Consider the following 22486-nt stretch of genomic DNA (forward strand, 5'->3'; position numbering starts at 1 on the left):
ATTTGTATAGCATGGGGATCCCCAACCCCCAGGCCATGAACTGGTACTGGTCTGTGGTCTGTTAGGAACCTCCTGGCACAGCAGGAGGTTAGCGGCAGGCAAGGGAGCATTACCACCTGAGCTCCGCCTCCTGGCAGATCAGCCATAAATTCTCACAGGAGCATGAACCCTATTGTGAACCATGCATGAAGGGATCTAGGTTGCATGCTCCTAATGCCTGATGATCTGAAGTGGAACAGTTCTATCTCAAAATCCACCCTATCAACCATCCATGGAAAAACTGTCTTCCATGAAATCAGTCCCTGGTGCCAAAATGGTTGAGGACTGCTGATCTAGTACACAGCTTTGGAGGATACAGATGGAGGCCCTCCCTGGAGCAACACATAGGAGTGCTAACGGTCTCTTACAGAATAGTCACATTTTCTAAGTTTAGTTTCCTCTTACATAATATAATCTTTTGCACTATTTGTGTTACTCTGAGAATTCTGGCTCAGGAAACCAGTGAAGATGCTAATACCCTGGTTATTGTTATTGCTGTAAGTAGTAAAGTCCTTGGTCTCTGACCCAGGTGTTTCATGAGTTTTCCTAGAATGCATAAAACATAATATAATATGTAAATATATATTATAAATATAAAGCTCCAAATGCAATAAAATCTCAGATTCTCTATAGTTCTTGACAACTGATATTTGTTTTTCCTTCTTTAAATTCTAGCTATAGTAGCTGCTCTAAAATGAATAGTCTAGAATCTTCTTCCATACTGTTTACCACATTTATCGGAATCAATATATTTCTCCTTTGCTTTTGAAAATAAAACAATGCCTTATTCTCCATCAAAACAGTCATGAACTTTCATCATTTCAAACAACTAAATCACTTTCTATCTCATTGTTTTTATCTATTTGAGGCCTCCATCTTCACCTTCAGACAATAGCTTGATGCTTACCAATAAAGCAGAATGACTAGTAGGTAGACTGTCAACCTATGTTGCCTAAGTTTCAAACTGTGTTTTTCTACCTATTGGTTGTATTACTCTGGACAAGTTATTCAATCAATACATGCCTCAGTTTTCTTATCTATAAAATGGGTATAGTAATAGTAATTAACTCTGAGAATTATCTGCAAATTAAATCAGTTTACACACTTAATGTCTTTAGAATAGTATGTGGTTTATAGCAAGAATGTAGTACATGCCACCAACTATTATTCCATTGAATGTTTGTTGAAAAATTCTGTTATATTCTGACTTTAAATGCAGGTTGTTTATGATTTACAGTTTATCATTGGCAAGCTGAATGATAATTTAGGGCTACAAATGTGCTTGGTCCTTTTGCAGTTCAAATCCTCAATATATTAGAAAAACATTTTTTATAAACTTTCCGTTTTGAAAAAACAAACACCTCATATCCCAGTCTACTACAAACGACATGAACCAAGCATCAACCCCTCTCCAGTCATAATGTAAATGTACAACTATACTACAAAGTTTATAACAAAATGTCATACAATTCATCCACCAATGACTGTGTTCACTCAGGATGCTTAAATATCATCACATAAATATTAGAAGTTCTCTTCACAGCCCTACAAAAAAAAGTCAACCACCAAATATTACTGTCTGAAGCAATGTTTCCGTTGCTGTTTTCACTATGCTATGCCATTTCTCTTAATGGCCTCAAATAACATCCCTGATTTTCTAAGAGCTGTCCTTTCTATTTTTCTAAGCCTGTGAAAATTAAAAAAACTTCCAAAGGGGTAAAGCAAAAGAGAAAAAGCTACAAAAATCTGGTTTGATTTTCCTACACTTTCCTCCCTCCCTATATCCAAGCAGTTAATCTCCTCTCAAACAGTACAATAGAGCAGCTAGACATAAAGAAAAGGAGATAAATTTGGCCAGCCAGTACATTGTTCTTGCTAATCTGGACCATTTACATAAGGGTTAGAAGGCTTGTTTTATCATTTAAACAGGCTTAAAAGCCTCTTTGCAAATGAGATTTAGTTCCTACAAAAGAATGAATTCTAGCTATTTGGTGAGTTTCTGCTAGACCAGCACTGGGAGCTGACTTGGCAGTAACTACAAGCTACTTCTTTGGCCACATACAGTATATGCAAAGATTGCTTCCAGCTGCCAAAACTGAAAAGCGTCAAGCTGATTAAATTCTTTCCAGGAGGTGAACAGGATGAGGGGCAGGTTAAGAGGTCAATAATATCAGATCTTAAACTGTACCTGGCCAAACTCTTCCTCTATGCAGGTGCTTTAAAAGTGGCTTTGAATGTTCAGAGCCCTTAAATTTTCTTTGAAAGAGAACAGAATGGCGGACAGAGAATGAAATTCAGAGACAGAAGACATAAAATAGTCTCAAGCTGTGAAGTGAAGACAATCTAAACTCTTTGATTCATTGTTGGTGTGAGTGGCATTGGGCACAGGATAAACTGCATAACTAACTCCCTTGCCAATATTAGCACAAAAGATCACTGGAATGAAAAGATGTTCTTAACACAGAAGAGTACAATCTTTGCATGAAAATCTTAGATTTTAAAAATCAAGATCATATTTATATATACTATACCTATTATGTCTTTTACCTGGCACACCTTGAACAGATGTTCAGTGTGACCTTGGCCTGAGGCTCAGCCGGGTAAGTAGGACGGCCTTGGTTAAATTTGCTCCCAGAAGGTACCAGGGTTGTTACTCCCTCCATTCTTAAATCATTAAGATCCTCTGTAACAACACAAACAATTACAGAGAAAAAAAAATTAACTCTAGTGGAATTAAGGAGAAAAATTCATGTTTTCAAGTATCTGCCATTAGTTTGTTAAGCAAAACAATATATATCCCCTTTGCAAAAATCTAACTACATATATCAATTATTTTTCAAATTATTTCTAGACGTAGTTGGAGACAAATTATATGTGAAGATTTACAAGAGACAAAACGCTGAGACACTGAATATATGGAGAGTGGGCAGAGCACTTATGACCACAGACCACTGACACACAACCTCTGCCATACCCACCGGGTAAGCCAAACTATAACCTCTGCAGCAATCAGCCCCAAATGGTCAGGACTTGGTCAATGACTGCCAGCTCTCCTATTTTTTAACTTTGTTCTCAACTCAGAACCAACCACACAAAACCAAATATGTTTCAAAACCAATTGCATAAATCCTCTGCTTCTAATTAGTCTGCTTCCAGCTTCCCCATCAACAACCTCCAATCAAAATATAACTGACATCTTCCCCTTTTTCACTCTCAATGTTTGCTTTCTACCTTCACCTGGGGAGGACAACAGTAAACCTGAATAGTCATGCCCCAAAGGTTTACTGAAGCCCACTTCTATTTTTCCCAGGTCCTCAATCAAAAATGAAAAGACCTAAATTTTCTCTTGAGATTCAGCTATGTTACAATATGTATATGATCTCCCACTTCATTCAGAGAACAAGGGAAGCTTGTAAAAAAGATTCCAATTACTTGCTCTCAGCTTTAGCACTAAAGATATATAAAGTTTCAAAAGATAAATCATAATTTTTACAAAAATCTAATTCATTATTGAAGGCATAATGTATGTGAGGAGGAAAATCACTGTCTTCTGATGACTAAAGATCATAAAAACATCCTAGATCCCTCAAAAAACAATCAGGAGGATTGCATGTTTTAATCGGATATTACAAACGAGGGTCAAATAAATTGATCCTGAGATGGTAACAACTCAAGTCTAAATCAAGAACCGGCCTTCTGGAATCTGAGGAAGGCTTGTCAACAGATTTCTTCCATAGGCATCCCAAGTGAAAGCCTTGTTGTCTACTTGTGCATAAGCACTTAAGGTTTTAACTCAACTTCATAAGAATCATCAAAAACTTATCACCTTGACCTGGTTACCAAGGCTTAGTCCTCTTGTTTAAGAGCATAGGTGCCAATTCAAAACCTGGTGCTTCTGCAGAGCTAATTACAGACTCTCCTCTTGATCTCATGGTTCCTCATGCAATACAGACATTACTACTGCCTCTGAACACACAACACTTTTCAACCAGCATTAAACACTCATGAGAGATTGTTACTCTCTCCTTCTCACATTACTGTTCCACTAGAACACCCTATTTTTGCTACTCTCCTGCCCCTACCAGAAGAAGTGAACCTGTGATTTTCTTACCTCAGGAAACTTTCTGCACTTCAGTATTTTTAAGAACTGCCATTGAAAACCCTGACCAAATATTATTTGTTGCTGGATCATATTTCAAAACTTGAAACTAGAGGTTATCAAGCAGAGTATGCTACCACTAATTTATGTGTCTGTGAGATATAGTCCTCTATCGGAGGTAAAATTAGTCCAGATGGCGGAAATATTGTACGTACTTGAATTCGTTAACTCGACAAAGACCTCAGAGTAATATATATACAGGTACAATTTTTTTAAAAAATACATGACTTTGGGGTGCTCTGGAAACAAAGGGTTTTCTAACTCTGCTAGAACCTCCATCAAACAGAGAAGATGTTTAAAACACTTTTAGATACACTCCTGTTCCATACAGATGTAGTCATTACAAAGATCCAAGCTAATGAAAATATAAACAATATAGAAGCTAATAGAAACGTTCTAACAGATTATTTTGCTAAAGAGGCAGCCTTAATCAAGGTTATGAACCTATCTAAAATTTTAGAGAATAAATCTCTGGAGTAATTATAAGACACCATTATAAAATATCAACATTTAGCCCCTGATTCTGAAAAAATAAATAAATAAATAAAATAAACAAACAAAAACCAGTTCTAGCTTTGCTCCGATAATCTGTGGCATTTTTGGTGGAACCAGATGGCTTCAAATGAATACTAGTTAAATTCCTCCATGAAATGACTCATCATGATACAGATAAACTGGTAACAATCTTAAATCTTCAGAGTAGACAGCTGACTCAAGACCTTCAGAGGGAGATAATGACCTCAGAGAGTAGACAGCTTCTCCCCACAATATTGGATCAAGATCTCTGGTGTAATTGCCATTTTGTTTTTTATCTACTTAATTACAATCCTTCTTCTCATTTTCTAAAGACCCCTAATAGTCACCCACCCACCATGACTCTTTTTCTCCTTCATTTTATTCTTATTAAAATTTCCTATCAGAGCATAATCATTTTCTAACACTAATCTTGGATTATCTTAAATAGTAACCTTCAAGCTCATTGATTGCTGGATATGCTATCCCTCACGAAACTACCATAATCAAAAACCCTTGGAAAATTTCAGTCTCATCAAATGAGACCACAGGGAATTAAATCCAATGGCATTTCCACTTGAACTTACATGGATAAATCAACCTGTGATTTTGCTAATGTCCCTTTCTCACACACACACACACACACACACACACACACACACACACAAACCCTATTATTATAATCGATTAGTTAGAATCTATGTAATTATAAATTTGAATTCAACAACCTTCATAGGAAGAGGAACCAATTATTTGTCACTTGAAAGAGACTAATAGAGATTCACATGTGTAACCCAACTAATGAACAGCCTTGATCCCAACCTCAGGTCATGAATAATTTCTTTTTTCTGGATCCATGTGTGTTCCTACCAGATACTAATTTCCTTGCATCTAGATAGTTAGTCCTGCTTGCTTTATGCACACATACGTCATGCACTATAAAAATAACATTACAAATCTTACCAGTACACAGACACCCTAATTCTATAGATCATCAAGGCTGGAAATTTTAACTCTGATGCAAGCTCCTAAATGAGGCTGTCCTTTAGGATTCAGGCACTTTACTTGGAGGAGTTACTGATTCATTGTTTATACAAACAACCAAAGCAGTTTCCAGCAATAGGAACCATGCAAACAGAAGACTGCAAGACATGTATCACTAATGGTGGCAGAAACTATAAGTGATACTACCTCTACCCTAGATGGAATACAGATCCATCTCAACTGTTGGCAAGAGAGTTGAACAATCGAATTCTTCTGGATTTTTTTTTCACTAGTCATGGTGGTATCTATACCATTGCTGATACTTCTTGCTATACTTGGATCAGTGAAACAGGTATGGTAGAAAAGTCTACATGTCAGCTTGACAAAAGACTACTTGGTTCTCTAATTTTGGTCCTCATGACCTGTGAGATTTGTTCTTCTAGACTGGGTTGGACAACTGAAGTTCTTGGTTCTGAAGAACCAAGTCAGTCACCCCATTGGCTCTGAAGAACCAGGTCAATATTAAATTGACTTAAATTGTTTTTGTTTTTATCATAGTGTCCATGATGCTGGTACACTGAATTCCATATAGAGTCTTAAATGCTTGTATGTGGCCACTCTCTCATCAAATGATCGCAATGATGAGGCAACAAAAAAGATTAAGAAGATCTCGTGATACAATTGACTAAGGATACAAGTGAACAATCATCAAGCAGTGAAGCTCTGGATCCCTCACCTTACCTTTTAACCAACATCCTTTTGCCAAAAAAAGAGAGTGACCAAAGGAGGGGAGATTAAATATACATGCAGATAATAGGTGGATCTTTTATTTTTATTTATTTATTTATTTTTATTGAGAGAGAGTCTTGCTCTGTCACCCAGGTAAGAGTGCAGTGGTGCGATCTCGGCTCACTGCAACCTCCTCCTCCCAGGTTCAAGCAATTCTCCTGCCTCAGCCTTCTGAGTAGCTGGGATTACAAGCACATACCACCATGCCTGCATAATTTTTTCTATTTTTTTTAGTAGAGGCAGGGTTTCACTGTGTTAGCTGGGATGGTCTTGATCTCCTGACCTTGTGATCTGCCCGCCTCAGCCTCCCAAAGTGCTGGGATTACAGGTGTGAGCCACTGCGCTGGGCCAGATCATATGCAGCATTAGAACGCTGACCCACAACCTCTGCAGCCATTGGCTCAAAACATTCAGGACTTCATAAATAAATATCAGTTTCCCTCGTTTCACCCCTATTTCCAACTCAGAACCAACTGAAGAAAGCTAAATGCGCTCGCAAAACCAACTGCATAAGATAGTCTGTTTCTAGTTAGCCCTTCTTCAGTTTTCCCATGCCAACAACTTCCAATCAGAACATATTCAAAGCCTTCCCTTTAAAAATTATTATTATAAAGTTTTCCTACTCCCCTGTATGCCTTTGGGTCTCTGGTAAATGCAAGTGATAGTGGCTTACTCCCATGTTATAACCAGCTCTGAATAAATAGATAAATATTCTCTGCTTGTTTTCATTTGTGTAGTCTTCATTTATTTCCACAATGGCAACCTTCAAATATCTAAAGGTTTGTCATAGAGAAGAGAGATATTAGAGTTCCCCCTGTGCCGGCAGAGAAGAAATGTGTATAAGAGGAGAGTGTGTTTCTCATCAATATAACAACATTTTAACATTTACAGTTGCTCAAAGGCATACTGTACAGTGCTGTGTAGGAGATGTGATCACCCCATTCCTGGAAACGTTAAAAGCAGAGGCCGAATAATTGTTGATAGTGGGCAAATTAGAGTTTTGCAGAAGCATTGTGCTAAATGGTTTAATTCAAATCTAAGCTTCCCATACATTCTCATCATACTTCTATGATTTAGGATACATCAGTTAAAAAGAAGACATTGATTATGTAAAAGAAGAGTGTTTGTTTAAATGAAGCAATCACCTTTTGGGGGCCATTTTGTTATGACTTAGAACTAAAAGTTGCTTTCTTGATTTTTATCTTGGAGCCACAAAGCACACCACATTGACTTATTAACGTGTTTCATGCTGATATGAAGAAATTATGTGGTTAATTCTGGGCTGGGGAGCCCAGACATGCTGGCCCCTCATTACCTTTAAGGATATGTTCAAAGGCCAAAATCATCAACTATCTGCTTGCTTCTGTACCATTTTTCTACTAATAAGATACAGAATCGTGGTATGGAGCTCCATGGCAATTATCTAAGCATTTTTAGATTGTCTGACATATGTAGAGAAGGTAATAAGACATGAATTTATGACTGCATTTTGATGAACAGTAAAGCTCCCTGCCAGAACTCTCCTTTCATGTGCAAATTTGAATGTATTTAATGAGACTTTTTGAAGATTTCCTAGCAGCTCCTCACACCCCATCTGGATAGCACCTCTTTTTTCCAGTTCAGAATAACTGTCACAGTGTGGGAGAACAGAGAACCCTAGAGTCAGAAGCCTTCTGGAATTCATTTGCTGGTTCACTGGAGACTTCAGAGTGCTGTAAGCTGAAACTGCTTCAACAACTGCTATGGTTCTTGTAGTGTCAGATGTGACTGTGGCAATGGCAGTGAAATTGGCTCCTGCAGTCTTAGAAGAGGCCTCACTCTGAAAAATATCCAATCATTTTTTCTTTCTTTACAAATATTCATTATTTTAAAGATGATCAATGAGCTCCTAATAACTACTGAATACTTACCAAGCTCTAAAGGGTGACAGAACCATAAAAAAACTTGGTTTGGTCATGGGAGGATACTAACAATCTATGCTAAGTTTACAAAGAACAAAAATAAAATAAAATACAAATCTAGGTCTCACTAGCTCCATTTCCTTAACAACATTATTTAAGGGAGCAGGTGTCTACGATTAAATAATTAAGGGAAGTAAAACCCCAAAAATGCCTAAACTTAGGAAAGTTTGAAAAGTTTATGAAAATGGAAAGGGAGAAAAACAAATTAAGTAAGATTCTGTCCAAGGACTTTTTAATACTGCTTAAGGGAGGAAATACCAGGAACATATCCTAGACGTAGAAAACTGAGAATCCTTGAATACCAATGGTATTGAAGGAGGTAAAAATATGCCATTCTGGCATGTTGACTATTTTGAGTTAAAGGCATTTGAAATACAGCAGGTGCAAGAAAATTACTCTGACCTTCATTCTGTTTCTTAAAAACACAAAAAATGAAATTCCTATGTGAAAGATATCCACCTTATACTACAAGAAAAGCAACTTCTTATCATCAAGTACAAAAAAATTGAGATGGAGAGAATTCTGTACAGATCTTTTAAAATATCTCAACCTGTAAGCCTTCCCATATTATTTATTAGATTCTTCACAATTTACTATTCTTTGTTTGATTCAGTATGTAAGTGATTGACTCTGTTTTTGGATCTTCATTTCCTTTTGAGGGCTCCCATGCCATGTAAAACTGTTTTGGTATTAAATAAATTCATAGGATTTTCTTCTTTTAATTTCTATTGTGTCAATTTAATTCTCAGGCTCAGCCAAAAACAAAACAAAACAAAAACAAAAACAAAAACAAAAAACAAAAAACAAAAAACCACCTAGAAGGGAAGTAGTAAAGTACTGCCTCTCCTAAAGTATCAGAACCTTTCTGCCTTTTCTTCCTTCTTTTTTCTTTCTTCCTCTCTTTCTTCTACTCTATCTTTCTTCCTTCCTATTTGGGGGCTTCTTTCCTAAGATATTCTCCAAAATATTCTCTACAATATCCAGCCCAGTGCCATAGATATGGGAGATATACCATCTTTGATTGCAAGTAGATAAAAATTTAGTCTGTTAAAAAGAAATTTGGTAAACTAGAAATTTCTTAGAAGCAATTAGGAATAGTTTCCACAACAAAGAAGTCTGTGATTCTTAAGATAACAGTAGTTAAGAAGGATAATATACAAATCAACTGACAGAAATTTTAAAAAATATACTTGCCCTGTTTAGATGCTTTGAAATTGAACTGTCTAGTAAGTGGGAGAAGAATGTTAAGAAGATAGATAACTATAATATTATGTGATCAACCCCATCCCAGAAGAAAAATAAATGTTTTAACTGTTATATGAAATATATAAGAAAGCAACTGAGGTTGGGGGTAAAATGCCAGCTATTGTCTTTTAGCACTTGCCCCTATGCTTACTAGCTTCCATGCCCCCCTGTATTGGAAGACTAGAAAACTAAGAATTGCATTGCTTATACTCTTTTACTACCTAGTTTGCCACATAAAGTTTAGGATTTGTCAAGCAGCTGCAGTAACTAGATTTAACAGGTAGAAGAGAGGAGAACCACTCATTTTCCTCTAGCAGCAGCTCCAGTTGGGTGAACTTTGTAGGTATAAGGGCTGTTGGTTGATTATTTTTTTAATCTCTATACTTCTATTAACATTACAAAAGATTTATGAACTCTGAAGCAATTTCCTGCAGTTTTCTAACTTCTGGGTAGCAACAGCCAACACCTGCACTGCTGTAGCAGAGGTTCTCCTTGAGAGGGCTCTGCCCTGCAGCAGACTTCTGCCTGGACATTCAGGCACCTCCATACTTTCTCTGCAATCTAGGTGGAGGCTCCCAAAGCTGAACTCTTGTCTTTTGCACAGCAGCAGGCTCAACACCACGTGGAAGCTGCAAGACTTGGGGATTGCATCCTCTTAAGCCATGGTCTGAACTGTACCTTGGCCCCTTTTAGCCATGGCTGGAACTAGAGTGGCTGGGACGCAGGGTGCAATGTCCCAAGGCTGAACAGAGGTGCAGGGCCCTGGCCTGACCAACAAAACCATTTTTCCCTACTAGGCTGCCAGGCCTGTGATGGGAGGGGCTGCTATGAAGATCTCTGACATGCCTTGGAGATACTTTCCTCATTGTCTTTGCCATTAACATTGGGCTCCTCATTACTTATGCAAATATCTGCAACCAGCTTGAATTTATTGCCAGAAAATAGGTTTTTATTTTTTACTGCATGGTCAGGCTGCAAATTTTTCAAACTTTTACTCTCTGCTTCCCTTTTAAATGTAAGTTCCAATTTCCGATCTTTTCTTTGTGAATGAATATGGGTGTAAACTTTTACCAAAAGCCAGGTCACCTCTTGAATGCTTTGCTGCTTATAAATTTCTTCTGCCAGAAACCCTAAATCATCTTTCTCAACTCCAAAGTTCCACAAATCTCTAGGGCAGGACAAAATGCCAGCAGTCTCTTCGCTAAGACATAACAAGAGTGACCTCTGCTCCATTTCCCAAAAAGTTCCTCATCTCAATCTGACACCACCTCAGCCTGGACTTTGTTGTCCATATCACCATCATAATTTTGGTCAAAACTATTCAACAAGTCTCTAGGAAGTTCCAAACTTTCCCACATCTTCCTGTCTTCTGAGCCCTCCAAACTGTTCCAACCTCTGCCCATTATCCAGTTCCAAAGTTGCTTCCACATTTTTAGGTATCTTTAGGCAGTAACTCACTCCTGGTACCAATTTTATGTATTGGCCCTTTTTCACACTGCATAAAAAACTTCCCGAGACTAGGCACTTTACAAAGGAAAGAGGTCTAATTGACTCACAGCTCCGCATAGCTGAGGAGGTCTCAAGAAACTTACAATCATGGCAGAAGGTGAAGGGGAAGCAAAACACATCTTACATAGTCCCATAGTGGCAGGAGAGAGAGAGAGCAAGGAGGGAACTTCCAAACACCTTTAAACCATCAGATCTCAAGAGAACTCCCTCACTCTCAGAACAGCATGGGGTAAACCACTCCCATGATTTAATCACCTCCCACCAGATCCTTCCCTCGACACATGGGGATTACAATTCAAGATGAGATACGGGTGGGGACACAGAGCCAAACCATATCAATAGTACTTTCTGAAATGTTATGCAGCTAATATGACTATAGCCTGAGATGTATAGGGATAGTGGAATGGAATATTAAAACAGAGTTTAGTCTCAGATGATAAAGGGAGATAATCAATAATTATAATAATTATGACATTATTATAATAATCATGTAGGAAGGTATCAATTCTGTGTTTCAGAAAGATAACTGGCTAGGCACAGTGGCTTGTGCCTTAATCCCAACACTTTTGGCTGGAGGTCAAGGTAGGAGGATCACTTGAGCCTAGAAGTTTGAGACAAGCCTGGCAACATAGTGGAGTGTTGTCTTTATTTACTTATTTATTTTTATTTTTGAGACAGAGTCCTGCTCTGTTGCCCAGGCTGGAGTGCAGTGGCACAATCTTGGCTCACTGCAACCTCCACCTCCCAGGTTCAAGTGATTCTCCTGCATCAGCCTCCTAATTAGCTGGGACTACAGGTGCATGCCACCACCATGCCTGGCTAATTTTTGTATTTTTACTAGAGATGGGGTTTCACTATGTTGGCCTGCCTGGTCTCCAACTCCAGACGTCAAGTAATCTGCCCGCTTCAGCCTCTCAAAGTGCTGGGATTACAGGCATGAGCCACGAACCCTGGCTGGGGCCCTGTCTTTAAAAAAAAAAAAAAAATAGCTGGGCATGTTGGGGCATGCCTGTGGTCCCAACTACTCAGGAGGCTGAGGTGGGAGGATCTCTTGAGCCCAACAGGAGGTTGAGTCTGCAGTGGGCTCTGATTGTGCCACTGCACTCCAGCCTGGGAGACAGAGTGAGACTCTGTCTGCAAAAAAAAACAAAAAAAACAAAGATAATTGTAGGTATATTTATTAAAAACCAATTAAATAAATAAATAATTTGCTAAATTTATAAAATATTAATTGTAGGACTTTTTTGGAATATAGTCAATATTATGAATAATATAACCACTATAAAATATTCCTCAATGACATGAATATATTCAACTAAAATATTCAGTGAATGAATTAATAAATATATTACTCATAACTATAAGTGCATTTCTTATTAAGATATTCATATGTAAGATTATACAATTATATATTCAACTAAATATCATGGATATAGTTTATATATTGAATATATTCAATATACTGTAGAACTATACTGTTGAATTCATGAGTCACTAGCTACATGTTATTATTGAGTGCTCGAAATGCAGCTAGTCTGAATTGAGTTATGCTGGAAGAGTTAAATATACACAGAATTTCAAAAAAATAGTACAAAGAAAATAATGCAATATCTAATTTATAACTTTTCTATTGACTACATGTTGAAATGATAATATTATGGATATATCAGTTTAAATGTGCTATTAAAATTAATTTTACCTGTTTATTTTTCCTTTTTTAATGTGAGTACTAGAAAATTTAAAATTACTACATTGTTTCAATTATATTTCAATTTGTAACTCATTATTTTTCTATTGGACAGTGCTATTTTAGAATATATGTCATGAACATATTAATAAAAATTATATTTTAAAATAAACTCTCCTATGTTCTATTGCTTTATACTAAATAAATATTCCTTAAATTGATATAAAGAATATGTTCATTGACTATATTTAAGAATAATATTCATGAGGTAAATGCAATCATATTCATTGATTCTATTCAAAAGAATATTTTAAAATTATTTGCTATACTCTTATCTGGCTCTATTTTCTTCGTAAAGCCCTTATCATTACTTCACTTTGTACACACATACACACTTACACACATATACACGCACTTAAACATAAACACACATTTACATACAGACACATATATACACACACACCTATTACATTTATTTTAAAATATTTTTCTTTTCTGACACCTTAGAATAGAAATTTGATCTTTCTCATTTATTATTATAATCTCAGTTTCTTAGAAGTGTGTCTAGCACAGACTAGGCATTCATTGATATTTGTTGACGTTAACATTTTGTATAATTTGGTAATTAATTAATTGATCACCTGATAAATTGATCTTTACATAGGATTGACTTTTGGAATATTAGTTTTTGAAGGAATATATTTGTTGCACTTAACAGCCACTGGAAAAATTTTAAAAACTGTAAAAGGGAGATGTGGCGGGAAGCAGGAACTAGGAGTAAGAAGAGAAAGAAATGTGTTGAAACATAATTTCAGAGGAAGATTCAGTAGGATGCAGTGAACAACTGAATGTGCCATCTGAACAGGTTTCTTTATCTTACCACTTTTAGGGAATACAGGAAGAGATAGTGCTTTTGGTTTCATGCATGCTGAGATAGAGCTATCTTCAAGATATACATATGGACGTCTGGTAGACACTCAGAGGGACAAGTCTGGATCTAGTGAAGGAGTCTGGAATGGAACTATAGACCATCTGACTGAGAAAACCTGGAACAATTATCATCCCAGTAGTTAAAGCTGAGCAGTGACACTCCTTGCCTCTAACTGTTTTTACAAGTAAAATGTGTGCATTATATGAATGTTATATTTAAGAACTTACAAAGAAGAGAGTACTACATTTTTTTTTTCTTTTCGTACTAGGAAGATCAAAGCAGTAATTTGTTTTTAAAGGTACCCTTTAAAAGTGTGTTGTATCTTCTGAGTTACTGGAACACTACTGAGGAAAATAAACTAATTTATGACCAAAGACATGAGTTTTCATCTTTACACAATAGCAAGTAACCAAGAATTAATCAAACAAAAAATGTTGTTTTGATTTAATTTAAGGAAATAACAGCTGCCTAGATGAAATAATCTCAGGACGTTCTTTCAAATGTAATCCATGAAATAATTTGCAGCTGCTTGAACTAGACAATGTGGGAGATGAGTGAATTTTCACATCTGTTTCAAGAAACTTTATAACTAAAATTAAAAGCTTTCCAAACATTAGTCCCTTCACAGTGATTCAGTGATGGGTTACACAAGTATTTTATGGCAGTTTTTCCCTACATTGCAATTGGTTTGTTGATTTATATCGATAAAGCTGGTTTGGTCAAAGGTTTTAAGCAGATGTTATATATTCTGAGCGAATCATTAAAAATAAAGCAAATGTTAAGAAAACAGATCAGGACTTAGACAAGCTTAAATAAAACGTGTATGAAAACACTTTTGTTATGTGAGACAGCTACAGTTTCTAAAAAGGGGAAAAGAAAAAAAAGGAGAACGAAACATAATTCACTTTGTTGAGACATATTCTGGTTGAAAGATGAAGGAAAGATGTCCAGGCCATGTTTCTGTTGGTTCTCTATTTTTACCATCATACCTTAAATATGAATTTAGCATTCTTCTTTAGTACTTCAGAATAGTACAACTTCAAGTTCATAAATAATCAAGTTTATAAGTAATAGGAACAAAATACATGTCAGAAATTATAGGTTTTAACTTTTTAGGTTAACCTTAGTTTAAAAACAATTTAAGTTAGAATTGCATTTGGAAAAAGAGGGTCTGGTGGAATTTAAGTACTGCGTCGAAATTTTCCATTTTAATAACGTAAGAGTGAATAGAATATTTACTCTTCTTGACCACATGAGATCAATAAAGAAAGTGATTAGACCAATTAAATTAGGGAACATGTTTATATAAATTTAAATTTACATCTATTCCATGTCTTCTCTTGTTAACTGAAAAGTGTAAAAAACTTTCCAAGATTTTCTTTGTTACTTACCAGTTCCTTTTTAATTTATTTGAATGTAACCAACAATAGCCAAACTCAATAGACAAACACAGGATGACCACAAACTTTTGTAAAAATTTGTAGACTAGAATTTGCTTGCTTAGATTGCAAATGAATCACAAGACTTCTGCTCATTGAACCCCTCATTATTTAAATTCTGAAGGCTCTTCCATTAGTCAGAAAAATAAAGACATCTGGGAGTGGTTTTCTTCTTCCAATGTGGAAGAAAACACCAGTTCTAGCAAATTCAAATCCAAACACTCCCCAAAATAGGGTTTCTGCATCAGAGTGCATCTTTATTATTCTTAGTTTTCACACACCACAAATACAAAAGATTATATTGTATACAGTTTGTTTCCTGTAACTTTTGTCACCCTGTGAAGGTTTGACAGACAGAGGTTAGAGACTGTGAACAATTCTCTTTCATAAACATCACAGAAATTCCTGGCATGTGAACTCATGTCAGGGGAGGGTTATGCCTGGCCTGGTGTAACTGAAAGCCCAGTAATACCTTTAATTGAAGAGCAACACATTGTAAGCAACACAAAAATCTAGAGATAATGTCAGAGGAGGAGTTGTTGTCTCAGGGACCAGATTGAAGGGGTACTAGGAGAAGGCCATGGAAAGGAGACCAGCACAGAGGGTGGAAGGGTTCAGGAATACAACTGGAAATCAGAGTGAGGAAAGCAGGCAGAATGTTCAGAGTGTCGACCTGGAGAAGGCAAGGATGGGACCTAGGTAGTCATGAGGAGAGACTGGTTAACCTAAAAGACTAGGATTATGTAAATTATTGATTATTGTAAGATGATGGGTAAAAATGTGTAATTTTTTCAAATATAAAAAACACTGCAAAATCTCGCAAAAGCTCACCATTTTAATTACCATTTTAAAGTATATTTATTCAATTCGAGTTCTCCCAGGCCACTTCTCTGGATAAAAAACCTTATATATTTAATATTTCTTGAGAGTAAGTCAGTCTTTTTGAAAAGCTTTTCTCATCCCAGCATTTTACTTATGGAATTTTTGCTAGCCCTGTTAGGTACCATATATTACAGAAAGCATTTCTTCAGTCACTATAAATGATACATCGAACATATTCATTCTTTTTAGTTTCTAAACTAGTTGCTGACCCTATTTAATAGAATGTTCCTACTCCTACAGCCCCTGTGTTAATAAATAAGATCCCATGTTGAGAACTTCCTATGTGTCCTTCATGAATGTGTTGGCTGCTCATGAGTTTTGGCTATAAACCTAATAACCGAACCTTGTATCATAATAGGTGATATATTGATTCTTGATCCAAACCACAAATATTAATTGAGCTCATTTTGATAAGTTCTTCTGCATTGGGTTACATCATATGCTAACTCAAAAAAGCCATTTGGAGAGATAAATGTATTAAGTACTAATTGCTATAGTCCCTATTTTAGCAGTTAACTTTTCTGCATCCATACTCTAAATTTGTCATTAGTAAAGTTGATTCTGTCTGAAGTCAGTTTACTTTACATACAACACAAATGCACAAAACTAAATTGACATATTAGTGGACTTCAGTTCAGGATTTATTTTTGGTTTAATTTTTCTTAGATTTCAAATGGAACAAGATTTGGATGGTAGACATCTTCCACTCTCGCATTCCTTTCTTTCCTTGTCTTTTGTCTTTGTATTTGCTTAAGTCCTGAGCTCTGACACTACTCTTCCTTCACTAACCCTTAATTCTGCAGACCTCTTTTGCTTCAATTTTCCTCCATTTGATGTCCTTTCTACTTGACTTCCCTTCCTCTCTGTCATCTCCACGTGGATTTTAAATGTTGCTCTCTTGTGAAAAAATCAAACTAATATTTATAAAAGATATAGCTGAACTTTGTGTTATTAATATTGAGATTTTCAGTGCATCATGCAACATTCTTAATGAAGCAAATTTTAACCAACTAATGCTCATAAAGTAAAAAATATACCATTACACCAGTCACATTTGTCAAAGTTCTAAAAACAATATGGTTAATCTGAAATGACATTAAGTTTCATAGCTATCCTCTTCATCTCCCCTCCAAACTTCCTTTATTTCTGTCTCATGCTCAGCCCTTTGGAAGAAATAATAAAAGAATCAAATTTGGAGACAAATTCAAAAGAAGACCCTTGCTGGCCATATACTAAAATTGCTGTTGATGTATGTTGGCCGTGGTTGCCAACTCACCCTCCCTTGTGGTGTGCCACAGGGAGGAGCAGGCACATGACATACCTTTCCCATCGCTGAGATGCAAGCCACACGCCGCAAGATGTTGCCTCCCTGTCTGACACATTGTAAATCCATTTTCCATTCTGTGCTGCTTTCTTGGAATTCACATGCTGTTCTCATCCCTTACACTTCAAGTCACAAAACATCACCACCCCAAGTGGAATTTTACAAGACCATTTTCAATTCTGTTTCATTTTCTTGGAGAGTTGCCTCTGTGAGCTCTTCCTTAATAACATCTTATGGAGCATTCCATCACCTCAGAACCTCATCTCACTTCCTACATTAGATACATATTTCAAGTTTCCTAAAAGTGGGTATTTGGTGACAAGAGAAAAATTAAAAATTAAAAATATAAAAATGTATCAATTAGCTACACAATATATTTCTTTTATCCAGCAGCCCTAGCCTCTTTCTGTACTGGGAGCAGGCTAAGAATGTTACTGTCCTCAGGTCTCTTGTACTTGCTCCCTTCTCAACCCGGGAAGCCTTCTAACTTAGCTAACCCTAGCTAACCCATACTGTGTTCTCTCCCTACATTCATGTCTGCTCAAAGTTCACCTTCTAAGAAATCTCCTTGACTATTTTATGTAAGAGAGCATCCTCTATCATTCTTTATTACATTATACTTCTTTATCCCCATAGCATTTATTATCTCCTGAAATTACATTATAAATGTATTATTCATCATCTATTTACTAATAAGTTATCAGGAGGCAGCCTGGGCAATGTAGTAAATACAATCTATACAAAAAAAAAAAAAAGGAAAGACAGAAAAGAAAGAAATTAGCTGAGCATGGTGGCACATGCCTGTGGTCCCCACTACTTGGGAGGCTGAGGCAGAAGGACCATTTGATTCCCAGAGGTTGAGGCTGCAGTGAGCTGTGATCGTGCCATTGCACTCAGGCTGCATGACAGAGTGAAACACTGTCTCAAAAAATAATAAATAAATAAATACATTCCCAGAAGGGCAGGAACTGTCTCATATTCACTGCTGTATTGCGATTTCCTAGAATTGTCCCTGAAACATCAAAGCACATTAGTTACAAATTGAATGAATGAGTGAATGATCACAACACCATGATACACATGTCATTATTGTCTCCATTTTATAGATAAGGCATAATATAGATAAGATCCCTTAGGAAGTCTAAAGGGTTTGCCCAAGGTACCCAAGTATTAATTGGAAGAGACAAGAATTGAAGTTTGATCTGTCTAAATTCAGAGCTGAGGGTCAGCTTTTATGTACATACAGCTAATGTGTTATACATGCGCCTTCTACAAATGATTTCTCAAACTAGTGTTTGTTAGTTAACATAATATTATTTGTCTTCTGTCTTTCAATTTATATCGACTTACATCTAGTTAACTCTGTGTGTGAGAAACTACTCTCCAATTTCAATTTCAATTTTTTTTTTTTTTTTTTGAGACGGAGTCTCCCTCTATCGCCCAGACTGGAGTGCAATGGCGCAATCACTCCTCACTGCAACCTCCGCCTCCTGGATTCAAGTGATTCTCCTGCCTCAGCCTCCTGAGTAGCTGGGATTACAGGCATGCACCACCATGCTCAGCTAATTTTTTGCATTTTTAGTAGAGACTGGGTTTCACCATGTTGACCAGGCTAGTCTGGAACTCCTGACCTTGTGATCCACCTGCCTCAGCCACCTATAGTGCTGTGATTACAGGCGTGAGCCACTGCGCCCAGCCCAATTTCACATTTTTAGAGGAAAAAATATCATTTGTTGAGTGTCTACTGTGTTTCAATCACTCTCTTAGGTGCTGCAATGGACTGAATATTTCTGTCCTCACCAAAATTCAGAGGTTGAAATCCTAACCCCTGATGTGAAGGTATTAGGAGGTGGAGCCTTTGGAAATAATCAGGTCATGAGAGTGGAGCACTCATGAATAGGATTAGTGTCCTTATAGGAGGGACCCCAGGGAGTTCTCCCACCTTCTTTCTGCCACCCAAGGATTCAAAAAAAAAGACAGTGGTCCACAACCCAGAAGAGGGCCTTCATCAGACCCCAACCATGCTGGCACCCCGATCTCAGACTTCCAGCCTCCACAACTGTAAGAAATACATTTCTTCTGTTGATAAGCCACCAGGTCCATGGTACTTTGTTCAGCCAAATGGACTAAATGCTTTCAAATGTTACACCTTATTTTCTTCCATAAAACAACATCTAAGGCAGTGATTGTCAACTATGGGTGATTTTTTCCCTCCCTTTAAAACAAGGCAACACTGGGACAATGTCTGAAGACATTTTTTATTGTCATAACTGAAGATGGGGTGGGGAGTGCTACTGTGATCTGATTGATAGAGGCCAGCCCCCTACAAGTAAGAATTATCCAGCCGAAAATGTTAACCATGCTAGGTTGAGAACCACTGCTGTAAGGATTGTCAAATACCCTATTTACTGCATTACAGGCAGGTCCCATATATGAATAAAATGGGTAGGTATAAGACAATAAAGACTGTAAGCTGAGGACTGGGCAACTCTTGAAAGAGTTTAATGTGTGGGCCAAACAACAGTGTAGGCCAGGTTCAGCCTAAGCAATCTGACATTTGGTTAATAGAATTTAGTTTGATCAAGTTACACAGCTAGTACATGGTACAGTCTGGATTTGAACACTAAGGCAATGTTCTTCTGACCATAACACAATAACCTATTCACACTACGTTGCTGATTCACTGTACCTTACACAAAGAAGACTTGCTCCATAAGCGGTGCTCTGCTTTTACCATAACACCAATCTCAGTATTTGATCCTATACCCCATCACAAATGATATCTGTGAACATTTTATAGAAAATTTCATGACACTATGAAAGAGATAGTTAAATTGAAATTTGCATGGCAAAACTTCCCCCAAATCGTCTTTAAACATCTTTGCTCTTTCAGCAATTTTTGTTCCCTGTGGCTACTCCACATTTTGCATCTCATCTTTTTTACTTTTTTATTCTCTCAACTTTCCTAACTTCAGTTTCATCTCCAGTCCTTTTGAACTACAGTTGATCTCACTCTGTTTACACAGCCACTAAATACCATGATTAATAAAACAAAGATGCTATCTTGAGATTTGTCTTCCTTATGAAATATTGTCTCCTGTGCCCACTTACTGCAATGCCTTTGCTATTATGAAAGTCTCAAGCTCATAGCCATACCATTGACCTACCACACTGCTGTATAAGCAACAAAAAAAGCACATATGTTCTGGTCCTCTTCTCGCTTACAACTTTTTTTTTATTTTTCCTTTAAGAGCATCATATGTCAGAAAGAAAACAAGAGGAAGAGGTTAGTAGATATCAATATGCTAAACACACTTGTGTCAGGATGACTTTAAGATAGTCCCATGATCCCTGCCTTCCTCCCTCATTGAAAGTCATCTGGATGTAGTGACTTGCTTCTAACTGAAGAATGCTGTCAAGTTGATTGGACTTCACTTCTGTGATTCAGTTACAAGAGACTGACTTCCATTTTTGCTGGCACACTTTATTGCTTTCTTGGCTTGCACACTTGCGTGAAACAGGTTGCAATATGGGGGAGGCAACACCACAAAGAACTGAAGGTGGCCTCTGGCCAATGATCAGCTAGGAACTGACACCCACAATTCAACAACACTTAACGAACTGAATTCTGTCAACAACTGTGTGACCTTGGAGACAGATCCTTCCCCAGTTGAGTTTCAAAAGAGATCCCATGAGCCCTGGCTGGCACCTTGATCACAACCGTGTGAGACGGCCCGAAGTAGAAGACCTAGTTAAACTGAGCCTAGAGTCCTGACCCACAGACACTGTGGGATAATAAATGTGGTTGTTTTAAGCTGCTAAGTATGTGGTCATTTGTTACACAGCTAGAGATAATGAATGCAACACTCATGCAATTTTTCTTTTCCCAAATTACTTAGAATAAAATTCATAGTGAAGTCTCGAAGAATTACTTCAGTGAGCAGTTTTGCCTTGAATAACCCAAGTTGAAGATCAGGTGAGACTCACATATAGAAGAAAAACAGTTAATATTCCAAACCATCTTACTTTAAGACACCTGGGCATTCAAATTATTCCCTAACATATTTTCCCTAGTTATAAAATGGCGAGCAAAATTATGAATTAAAGACTGATAGCTATCAAATATTAATATTTGGCCAAATTTATGACATAGCCAAGTTGACCATAAAATATTTTATATAGAGTTTACAGTTTTGCTATTTTAAATTATTTATAAAAGTCTAAATTATTTATAAAGGCTGAAATTTTCTCTTTTGTGTTGTAGTATTTATTACAGCTATGATGTATTGATGTTGTGTCTTAAATTCAAACCACAATTATAACATTGTTTGGGTAGGAAAAATATGATGCAGTTTGTGAGTCTCTGATCCAACATGTGGTTTTTACAAACATATTCTGACAAAAACTGGAGTCAGCTTGTAGCAGCTTTTCATAGAAGACACACACACACAAAGACTGCTGGAGCACCAAAGCACCACGTGCCCCACTTTGTCCCCACTGTCCCAGCTCAACATTTCTGGATGGACTCCAGCCATGGCTTAGATAAAGCCACAGCCAGAGGAGCACACATCCAGTACTTCTTCTGGGGTTCATCTCCTAGAACTTTTGAAATGATGAGGAACACTTTTCATATAAAACATATTGAATAGATTTCCAGATCCAATTTCAATATATTGGTGTTCCCACATCCAAACAAGTATTTATATATTTCTAACTCTATGGACCACTGTTTCCGCATATAAACAACTCCCTCCACGCCAGGATGCTTGATTTATTTACAATCTCTAAAATACTTTCAGAGTGCCCCAAAACAAACTACAATTAGGATGGATAAAAAAATGCAGTATTTATTTTCTAGAAATAATCTGACCTTGCTCTCAAACCTCCATCCTGTTGGGTAATGGGGAAAAAAACTAAACTAAACTAAACTAAACTAATGGACACTTATACCTACAGTTATCTTCTTTTTCCTCTGGTTTAAACATTTGCTTTTTTTTTTCCCCCCCCAGCAAACTTAGTCTCTT

General features: G+C 36.9%; 1 protein-coding gene across 5 annotated transcripts in view; it reads right to left on the reverse strand.

Annotated features, from left to right (window-relative positions):
* Nucleotides 1-22486, reverse strand: part of C8H8orf34 (chromosome 8 C8orf34 homolog) — a 493915-nt gene that overhangs the window by 182915 nt on the left and 288514 nt on the right. For all 5 annotated transcript variants that reach the window (XM_071068138.1, XM_071068137.1, XM_071068134.1 and 2 more), the window contains one exon: nt 2587-2722. In XM_071068138.1, the coding sequence (XP_070924239.1) occupies nt 2587-2722 (136 nt within the window). The remainder of the gene's footprint in view (nt 1-2586; nt 2723-22486) is intronic.

This window comes from Macaca nemestrina, chromosome 8 (assembly GCF_043159975.1).
Source record: "Macaca nemestrina isolate mMacNem1 chromosome 8, mMacNem.hap1, whole genome shotgun sequence".
In the NCBI taxonomy this organism is placed as follows: Eukaryota; Metazoa; Chordata; class Mammalia; order Primates; family Cercopithecidae; genus Macaca; species Macaca nemestrina.